A 10693-nucleotide genomic window follows, 5' to 3' on the forward strand; every position below is an offset into this window, starting at 1 on the left:
ATGGAGGGGTATTATCTTGATCCAGTGCGGGCTTTATGTGGGCCATAAGAACCGTTCTGCGGATTTAGCAGTTCTTACTTCAAATTTAGCATGACGAAGACGATTGTATAATTTGCACAATACACTTTCTTCTGCAACTTTTGCTTCGGTTAATTAGGTAACCTTTGTCATTTAGGTTCATCTCAATTTTTTTGTCAAGTAAATATAAAATCTTGAGTAAATTATTACCCGAGTTAATCTCAATTTCCATTTCTGTTTTAATGATTTTTTCTTTTTGGGTTTTAAATTGATTGAAGGTATGGGTAGGCTTTTTGTTGAATCTCTTGAAGGGAACATCTATTCTTGCAAGCATTGCAAAACCCATTTGGCTATTCTTGAAGATATTGTCTCTAAGGTTCTCTCTCCCTCCCCCTTCCCCTCTCTCTGTATATATTTGTGTATAATCACACAGGAAAGGTGAATTTTTTGTAGTAATGATCACTCTTTGTTAAAGTAGCTGATGAGTTCCTTATCGGTTTAAATGCTTGTTGGGGTCTGGAAGTAATATTAGATTATATATTTGCTCTTCCGGATCTTGATGGTTGATTAATTGTTTTGTGCTTTTATGATCAGTCCTTGTATCTGGCAGGAGGAGTCGTATAATATGTTTATAGCATGTTTGTGGAATCCTGAACTTCGATTGGGGATATGAATATTTTTTTTATTAACAAACTTGATTGGTTAGTAGTTTATTGAGTGTTGCATGAATAAGAACAGCTAAATATGTATATACATCAGAATGAATCATAACTATTGCGAATGTAATACAAGATAAGTTTCTTTTATGACATGTTTGTTGGAATGTTCATTTGGTCAATCATATCACTTAGTGCACTACTATTATATTCTGTAACAAGGTAGGTGTGAGTTTTAGATATGATCAGGGTTTTTAGTATTTTCAATAAATTATGTCAGGTTTTTTATATTTAAAACACTGACCTACAGAAATTGATCTCTTATATGACTATGCCAAGTATAAATTTCAAGCAGTAAATATGTTTTTCATGTTCCAAATGGTGATGGGTAGCCAAAGTGAACATAAAGGAGTATTTTGGTCCGTGTTATTAGTTAGTTTGAATTATCTGGTGTAGGGATAACTAGTGTATTTATCTATACTTATTTTATGTGGAGCTGGCAGTATATTATATGTGTTGGTTAGTTATGTCAGTGCATTAGGCTATGTTTTTACAGTTTTATTTCCTATATTACCTTAGAATTGATTAATGAGATATGTCAGTGTGTTAGGCTATGTTCTTTTTGTTAATGGGTTCCAATCCATCATAATATTATTTCACCAATGGTTAAGAAAAAAAATATTCGGGTGGTGGAATTACTACAGTTAATGCACCCAAGTTTTCCTTTTTATCATTTTTATTCAATCAGTCAATGTTCCTGCCTAATTGCGTCTCTCTCACTTGATCCCAAACTCTGTATAACCTTTCTCACTTTCTGTTGGCTTCCCTCCCTCATTTAGATGATGCATAGAGTTATCTGTATTGAAGAACTAAATCATTGCCATAGGCAGCTGAAATAGTACATTCATTTTAACATAACTGTTGGAGTTACTTTTTTAACTCCAATTGATGAAGAGAAAAAAGAGATGAGGTTTTGAGGACTCCAAGATGCAGGAATTTGTTTTCAAGTGTTGTAGTTATTGACTTAGTTATAGTGAGTAGTGACTTATTTCTATAATGTTTGAGAATGTGAGTTTATGATATACTTTGAAATTGCTATCTATTTGAACCAACAACAAACTTGTTTCAGTAAGTTAATATATGTTAGACTTGTTTCCACTATTTGTGTATTTTTGCATAAGTGCATATTTAAATGTCCGGGAAAGTTCCGGTTCAGATTCGATCATTGTGTTCATTGTCCGGGAAAGTCAAGGAAGATCTCAGTAAAAAACAATATAAATAGGCTGGTACATTTAATTCACCCTTTGTAAATCAGAAAAAAATAGCATTTATTCTGTCGAGACAAATTTGTGCAAATTTAAGGCATGCATTTTTTAGTTTTCCGGTCTCCCTGTATGACAAATCCTTGGATTTCACCTTTAAGTATACAATTGCAATATCCATACAGACTGTATATTTTGTAACTTTAGACTGCTGCATGCGGAAAACATATTGGATTCCTTTATATCAGTACATCATTTTCTTATAACTTCTTTACATTGGATAATATAAATGTTTTCTGTAGAGGCAGCAGAAAAGTCTGACAATATTATATTCCTTCCATCCCACTCATTTCTTTATATGTTTTTTTTACTGCTCGACACGCATTTTAAGGCTCCAATTAAATATAGTTCCATAACTTATTTTTGAAATTTTCTTTTTATGAATAAAAATTTAAACATTATACTTTTATTCAGAAAGAAAAAAATTAAAATAATTTATAGAACTCTACTTAATCAGAGCCTTAAAATGTGTGCCGAGTCCGTGTCTCCCAATTTAAAGAACCTGGTGGGACGGAGGGAGTATTGTTTACATCGTTCCGGGAGTAGTTGCAACAGAACGTTTATGGACATACTAAAATATCTCATATAACATTATGTCTCTGTTCATGCTTTTAAGTACTTTATATGAATTGATGACCCCATTCCTGACCTGTTATTTGCTCATGCTTTCAGGCTTTCCATTGTAGGCATGGGAAAGCTTATCTCTTCCGTGATGTGTAAGTCTTCTTGTTTAGTTTTGTAAATTATTAAGATATATTGCATATTAGATTGGATGTAAGAAGTAATCCGTCTAAGCAGAAATATTATAGTTCTAGAAACTAAAATTCCCTTTCCTGTTGATTATCGGTCATCTGCTGCATCAATTTGGCTGCTGGCTAATCTTTGGCTAGGCAGAACAAATTCTAACTTGTCAGTTTGATAAAGAATTAAGGAGCTCTGTATGCATAAATGGAATTAACTTTCACTTCTCAATTGATCTTTTGATAAGAAAGTCTTTCTTATGAAATGTAGAATATATGAAATTCTTAAATCACAGAAGGATTAACACGACTAAGCAGGCTAGGTGCCTGTGTGGAACAAACAAGAGTCGTGTCTAAACAAATTTAAAAGTTACAGTGTACTTTTTGGCTTCATTGTACACAGTCCAATTTGCCTGCTAATTGTGTTTTTCTTACCTACGTGCAAATGCTATTCTTCATAGTGTGAATGTTACCTTGGGAGAGAAAGAGGAGAGGATGATGATAACTGGAATGCATATAGTGGCTGACATATTCTGTGTGCGCTGTGGATCAATTGTTGGGTGGAAATATGTAAGCTAAGCTAATATTTATCAGCTCAATAACTTGATTTCATATTTTTAAGTAAATTTCATTTTATTGATGGAGTTGGATGATGTTTTTTCAGGAGTCTGCATATGAAAAGAGCCAAAAATACAAGGAAGGGAAATTCATTCTCGAGAGGTATTTCAGATTATATTCTATCGTGTGCAACTCAATGGAGCACTAATCCCTGAATCTTATTTTTGAGCAGGTTCAAGGTACTGGGTCCTGATGGGAGCACCTACCAGGGAATTCCAGAAGCTCAACTTGCAGAAAGTGATGCTGATGAAGAATAAGAGTGGTTTACCCTCTCTTGTTTAGGCTAAATAAAGTAGTATATATAGGATTACCCACAAATAACTGTACATCCTCTAGATCTTATCACTTAGCGGCCATGGTATTCATTTGCTAGTTACAGTCGTGCTTAGAGTCGTTGCAGACCAGTTTTGCAGGAAAACTTAGAATGGTCCTGTCATTTTGACAGTTTCGTTTTACATATTAGGCTATTGATTACATTAAGCAAAGGCAGTCTATATGTCCTACATAATTTCCTATTAATCAACCATATTTAGTAAATGCACTAATTATGTCGGAATACAAAGATTATTATGATGATTTTTGTTGTTGTGAGCCTTCACCCAGTGATAGTAATCCTTTTAGAAATCAGTCTGCCATTTGACTTTTGTTGTCCTCTATTCTACTATACACAGTGAGCTTATTGTTGTGCTCTATTCCATTCTGCCCATTTGATGAAAGAGCGAAGCTTGATTTACTGAGGTTCTCGCTCAAATTTTAAAGTTGCAAGGGTTTTAGGTACTCCTCTTCCATCTTTGAAGTGTTTGAGTGGCGCGTAGAGGTGATATGTTACTAACTTTACTCTCGATTCAGCCTTGTTAAACATCCAGTAAAAGCAAATCGGAATGTAAGATAAAAACATATTTATATAGATTACAGAGCATGCTGTGACTTGCCCAGATAAACTTCCCGGAGAAATTTAAAGAATCGGAATGTAAATAACAGAACAGAACTCTCATATTTGTATTTACATTTACCAGTGTCCCAGAACACCAGCTGTTCTCTGTTTATGGCACATGGATTTCCCCGGTTGTTATTATCTGTCGATCTTACTCAAAGAGGAAGTTAGCAAAGAGTTTTTGCAGACTGCTTAGACCCCATCGATCATTGTTTTCCAAGACGAGATCATATGACTTGGAATTCCGCTCACCTTCATCTTCAGCAAATCGCGGATTTTCAACCTCAACATGTTGGTGCTGCTCTTGGTAGTCAATATCTATAACTTGCTCGGATTTTAACTGCAATTAGTTCTGTTCTCTTAGTAGCAGTATAGTGTAAAGATCAAAAGATAACTGGTGTTTGCGGATTTTGTTTTTCTCTTTGTTGGCAAATCATATGAGTAATCTGTTTCTTCTGAAGATAATCCTGTGTTTTATAGTTGTTTTTTCCAGGTACATTGTTTATGAAACAGAATGAATTGCAAATTGTGGCTTTCTATCAAAGTCTTGGTGCTCCTGTTCTATAGGTAGGTTGAATCTGTGCTTGGATGAACTGATATCATCTGTAATTCTAGTTGTTACATGTGAATTTCATATCGGAAATTGAACATATTCTAAAGCGGATCGCATACATGCATACTATGCTATATGAACTGTTAACTTGCAAACAATGTACTGCGGTTCACAGTTCACCGATACATTGTAGTTGAAAGAAATATAAGAAAAGGCTGTATCTTTTTTGCTATGTCAATTTAACAGGTAATTTATTTTTGCGAAAAGATACAGTGAAAATGTGATTCGCTTTTAGCAAGGAGATATCTCTTCTGCCGGTTGTAGAGCCGAATCAATTTTGTAACAAAATTAAGCACAGAAACACAATTACAGAAATGCTGCGCGGGTTAAGCATTTACCTCTGGTATATTAAGCTCCTTAATATTTTCAGCTTCCATTGTTGCATCAGCAAAGATTTTGTTATCAACTTCATTCATGAGTTTCTCTTCAGGTAGAGTTGTCGGCAGTGGTTCCAGGCCTGGTACCAGAAGAGGCAGTCCTTTCGCTGATAACGACTCATCTGTAGTGAGTTTTGAATCTTCAACATTCATCTTGCCGCCATTAGGTCCGAGCATAAGCCTACTTATATCTTCGTCTGAAAGAGCAACAGGACTTTCCTTTACATCGGTAACCAGTCCTCTACCAGGTATTGTGTTACTTTCATCAATGTGAACTTCTTTGTTTGGCTCAGTAATTTCTTCTGCATTAATGATAGACTCTTCAATTTGTTTAAAGGTCGATTCCTCGTCTGAGATCTTCTGACAATCAGCACTATCCCAATCTTCACAAATAGTAAGCGTTTTCTCTGTCTCCCATGTCTGAAGAATTCGGTCTGGTCCAGGTTGCCATATGATATTTTCAGGGCCTTCTTTCAGTATGATCTTGAACCTGATACATTTTTCTATGGGAACATCCTGTTTAAAACAGAGAAAGCATCATACAAAGTAAGATTACACGTTTAATAAGTTCATACTTCTGTGTAAATATTATTTTTAGTGCTGTACATTCTTACCAGCTCTGTCGTTGTCCACACGTGTCCATCTGACCAGTTGAATGGTACGGCGCCTGACGGATCCCATTGTCCGAGGACCGGATCGTCTCCGACAATGTGGAACTGCTGGCCAAATGCACATTCTCTTTGCAGCTGGAATCTGACACGAACAGTTTTCGACTGATCTGTTGGATTATGACATTATTATATTGTTTCCATGTTAATGACATAAAACATTGTTTAAAATAACTACATTAGTACTATATAAAACTTACTTGTCATATCAGAAGCCTTTGTTTCTTCTTCATCCTGGAGGTCTAACTTCATCTGCAAACAAGATCTCAAAGAATCAAAAATCGATCTCTATAAGCTCATAGCATTTCTTCGTTTAATCATTAACTTTGCATTGCTTAAAATTATATAATACATGTAAGAGATATTGCTAAATGTAGTATGCAAAGAAACTACAAAGATAATATAGCTTAGTAAGGAAGGGAGAGGGAAAGAGAGAGAGGGAGGGAGGGAGAGAGAGAGAGAGAGAGAGAGACCTGTGTGTCTGAGGATGACATAGAGATAGGTCTTCTCTGGTAGAGAGGCTTAGATACTGAGAAACTAAGACTACCAACATATTTAGGAAGAAAAGAGGATGGCCTCAAGGGAAGTGGTTCTTTTCTTTTGTTGAAAAGCCCTTCATCTGCACAAAACTTTTCTGAAAACAACTTGAGTGATGGTGATAAAGAAGCTGAGCCCCTCAAAGCTTCCATCTTTTTTTACTTGTATTTTCTCAAAAAATTTCACACACTGAACACACAGGGAGAGTGTGAATAAGAACAGAGAAGAGAGTGAGCAGAGGAGGATTATATGAAATGGGTATTTTGTAATGTAGTGATGGTATATCTGAAGTTTGTGGCCTGGGGAGTGTATATAAAGAGAAATGGACTGGGGAGCATGTGGGTAAATCGTAAATATATGTTTGAGTGTGTGTAGTAGACTATAAAGTAGCGGATCAAGAAGCAGGTGTCATTTGACTCGCTTTGTTTTATGTTGCTTCTAACGGAACCTCTTTTCGGATCCGGTCATTCGGACCCTCGAAAGTAGGGTACTAAATTACTAATTTTGTGAGATGGCACAAAATACTATAGACCCGAGTTGTTCCATTATATAAAGGCGTGAAGACTGAATTTAGGAAAATGATTCGTTTATGAGATACGAAACCTTTAACAAAATAATATTTGTTAATTTTGATTAGAATGTGTTTTCATGTATTCATATGAATAGTATTAATTAAAAAATTTATTTCATCTATCATTTTATTTTGTTTAAAATTTGTACCCAATTTTATACATACACGCTATCCTTGAATTTATGCAGCTGACATAATTTCAGGCTATGAGGTCATTTGGACAAATTTAAAAAGATGGATTTTTGTTTAAAATAAAAAAATGGATTAGAAGTGAAAATTAAATAAATTAATAAAATGTTTGAAAAAGAAGTAGAATTTCTGAAAGGAATGTTTCTACTTATTTATTTATATCATTATATGTAAAAAAAGCAAAAATTAGAAACAGTTTTTGCTCGTGCGCTATATCTTAAGTTTTGCTTCATCCAATCAGATCCGAATCAATTTTATTCAGACAGATAAATGCTTAAATGTGTTAAATTAATTGCGATGACTTTCTAATTAAGCATGGAATATACGAGTTGGGTAAAGTAATAAAATGTTGATAACATTTAAGCCTTTCACATGACACATCGGGTGTTTCAAGTGACAAGTCCGCACCGTCACGGCATCTAAAAACAACTTGAAATCCAATTCTTTGTCGGTCCAATAGGCCCTCAGAATCTTCAAAGTTGATGGGCCATTCGGTTAAGATGATGATTGTGGCCTGTCACAAGTATATGGACCTTCGGCCTAGATTTTATACATCACATGGGCCTGTTGTATGCAGATCAGACACCTTCACATTGTTTAACATATGACGACCGACTCGAATACAGTCCCGATTTCACTGCTGGACAGTACCCGCTCCGATTTCTATCATGTATTCCTATTTTTATTTCTTTCATTTCTTATACATTTTTATTTATTTGATTCTATTATTTACATTTTGAAACAAATTCTTATTTTGATTTCTTTTAGAATTATTTTTTTAATCTTATATTTCTATTTTATTTAAATACTAGAATATTGAATAGTTTCTCGGATAAGAATTTATTTATTTCTGTTTTCTTTTAATATTATATTACTTTTATTTAATATCACTAACAAAAATATTCAAATATGTTAATCATATTACCTACCACGTGTAAACAAATTACGAATAATATGAATCAGTAGGAGCTGCCCTCATTAGGAAATTAATACTAATATTTGTATAAAATCTTCTGCAATATATCTATCGCTTCAAAAAGATAATGAGACACAAAAAAAAAAGATCTTTTTAGATAATCACAAAATAAGTGTGAATTCAGATAATACAAACAATCTAATTCTTTCGAAGCAATATGCATTAATAGGAACAAGCAAGAGTGCACATCTCAATTTAACTATAATCTTACAGAGGCATCAGGCATTAAGCAAGTAATAATGTAGCAATATTTTCCATCAATATACCGTCACGTAATATTTCACAGCAATTTTTGCAATTTATAATTTCTTTAAAATATTATACGGCCAAGTGCAACCTTGCTGAAATCCTTGCTTGCTTGTTGCCTCATTTTTCTCTCCATATATCTTCAACGTCCACCGAAACAAACTAACTGTATTCAAAGTCTCTTCAGTTGAGATAGCCTTATCTACAGGATTATATATTAAGGAAAATATCTCTTCACATAAAATTAAAATAAAATAGAAATATTATTTTCATTATAATAGTGTGTGTTTAATTGGGTAGGGTGGTACATTAATAAATTTATCCAAATACAGAATCTATGGAATTCAATAGAGATAATCATTAGTAGCTGAGGAGCCGAAAATTAGAAGAATAGACCTCTAACAAACAAGTTGCTAACGAGAAGATTCATTTGAGCTGATCAAAACAATAAACTCTGTTTCTACACACCAACCAAAATTATATAATTTTGGAAACATGCAGTTGTATATTAGTAGTAAACTCCGCCAAATAAATCCTTGGTTTTTGTCTTTAGTTCTGTCAAATTTTATCAACTATGCTGCACATTCATTATCAATCCGTTCCCTCTCTTGACATCCCAAAAACAAAGTCTACTATGCATAAGCACGATCATATGTTCGATTTTCGCCTTCTGCGACGCCTTGATCGTGCAAAGCTGAGGATTTTCTCAGCTCTGTCGTGTCTGGCGTTCTGTTTTCTTGTTGTTTTTGGAGATGTTTATGTTGATCAAGTGAAGTTGCATGGTTCAAAGGGTTCTAGGAAAGTGCTGGAGTCAGTTTCGATGAGTGACTCTTTTACGATGAGTGTCCCGAAAAGAGTGTCACCAAAAGAAGATGTTGATGAGGGTGAAAAGAGGAGCCATGATTTTATTAGTTTGGTACCTCCTGTGAATGTTTCTGCAGAAGAAAGAATTGCTTGGTTTAAGGGAAAATTACCTGTTTTTGAGATATTTCAGTCGAATGCAAAGTCACTGAGGTTCGAAAAACGGGCTAATGAATTCTTTCATGGTGCAAATGGTCATTGTGGAACTAGGTTTTTTATGACATGGATATCTTCAGCAAGATCATTTGGAGAAAGGGAGGTTTTGGCGATAGAGGCACTTTTTAAGTCCAATCCGAATGGATGCTTGATGATATTGTCGTCGACGTTGGATTCTGTCCAGGGTTTAAGGATTCTAAGGCCTATACTAGAACATGGTTTTAAGGTTGTTGCAGTAACACCTAACTTGCCTTTTCTGTTCAAGAACACGCCAGCTAAGACGTGGTTTGATAAAATCAAGAGTGGAAAGAAGGATCCGGGGGAGATACCCTTGGCGCAGAATCTTTCAAATTTGATCAGATTAGCACTTGTGTACAAGTATGGTGGGGTTTACTTGGATACAGATTTCATTGTTTTGAAAGATTTTTCAGGTTTGAGAAATTCGATTGGAGCACAAAGTTGTAATTCATATGGGAAGTGGACAAGGTTGAATAATGCAGTACTGGTATTCGACAAGAAACATCCCCTTGTGTACAAGTTCATAGAAGAATTTGCATTAACGTTTAACGGAAACATATGGGGACACAATGGACCTTACCTTGTTTCCAGAGTGGCTTCAAGATTTGCAACAAGAAAAGGTTATAACTTTACAGTCTTGCCTCCTATGGCTTTCTATCCGGTTTATTGGAGTCGGATTAAAGGGTTCTTTGTGAAACCACATAATCGGGCTAGATCAAAATGGGTTGAAGCTAAGTTGGTTCAGCTAAAAGGGGAGACTTATGGGGTGCACTTGTGGAACAGGCAAAGTAGTGGATTAAGAATTGAACAAGGAAGCATCATGGAGAGACTTATTTCAGAGCATTGTATACTCTGCCAACACATATATAGTTCTTGACGGAATGCACCATCTACAACACGCTTTGCTTTAGTAAGCTCTGATTATTAAGATTCTTTATTACTTGTTAAGCAAGATGTTCCTATTACACTAGTAGTTTACAATTGATACTCACTTCTGAAAGCAAAACTGAATCAAAACATATCCTGTATATCCCGCTTGTAGACTTAAAATACAAACTTTAGCTGGATTCGTAGGAGTAGAAACCTTAGTTTCCAATCAATAATCACTTCTCTCTGAGTGTATTTCTGTTTTGTGTCTTGTTGAGTGTCAAAAAATATGTTTATCTCAATAAATTCTACCACATATCATGATA

General features: G+C 34.8%; 3 protein-coding genes across 24 annotated transcripts; 2 read left to right on the top strand and 1 right to left on the bottom strand.

Moving 5' to 3' along the window:
- On the top strand, positions 1 to 6154 carry LOC108223966 (protein yippee-like). 22 transcript variants are annotated; one of them, XM_064093750.1, is made up of 12 exons: positions 1 to 157; positions 297 to 394; positions 2669 to 2712; positions 3198 to 3306; positions 3401 to 3456; positions 3527 to 4595; positions 4769 to 4855; positions 5109 to 5244; positions 5332 to 5526; positions 5616 to 5672; positions 5756 to 5824; positions 5896 to 6154. In XM_064093750.1, the coding sequence occupies exons 2-6, from the start codon at positions 299 to 301 to the stop codon at positions 3609 to 3611; spliced, it is 390 nt and encodes a 129-aa protein (XP_063949820.1). In that variant the 5' UTR covers positions 1 to 157; positions 297 to 298; the 3' UTR covers positions 3612 to 4595; positions 4769 to 4855; positions 5109 to 5244; positions 5332 to 5526; positions 5616 to 5672; positions 5756 to 5824; positions 5896 to 6154. The 22 variants fall into 22 exon arrangements, with proteins under 22 accessions (XP_063949820.1, XP_063949819.1, XP_063949809.1 ...); XM_064093749.1 differs by having other exon boundaries at positions 5930 to 6154; XM_064093739.1 differs by having other exon boundaries at positions 5616 to 5824.
- On the bottom strand, positions 4371 to 6963 carry LOC108223967 (uncharacterized). Its single transcript, XM_017398462.2, has 5 exons — positions 6420 to 6963; positions 6147 to 6198; positions 5893 to 6056; positions 5240 to 5794; positions 4371 to 4628 (listed from the first exon to the last, which is right to left on the bottom strand). Exons 1-5 carry the CDS (start codon positions 6633 to 6635, stop codon positions 4440 to 4442), a joined length of 1176 nt encoding a protein of 391 aa, XP_017253951.1. The 5' UTR covers positions 6636 to 6963; the 3' UTR covers positions 4371 to 4439.
- Positions 6964 to 8996: 2033 nt separating this feature from the next.
- On the top strand, positions 8997 to 10693 carry LOC108222688 (uncharacterized). Its single transcript, XM_017396573.2, has one exon. The coding sequence runs from the start codon at positions 9040 to 9042 to the stop codon at positions 10375 to 10377; it is 1338 nt and encodes a 445-aa protein (XP_017252062.1). The 5' UTR covers positions 8997 to 9039; the 3' UTR covers positions 10378 to 10693.

This window comes from Daucus carota, chromosome 5, assembly GCF_001625215.2.
Source record: "Daucus carota subsp. sativus chromosome 5, DH1 v3.0, whole genome shotgun sequence".
Lineage (NCBI taxonomy): Eukaryota > Viridiplantae > Streptophyta > Magnoliopsida > Apiales > Apiaceae > Daucus > Daucus carota.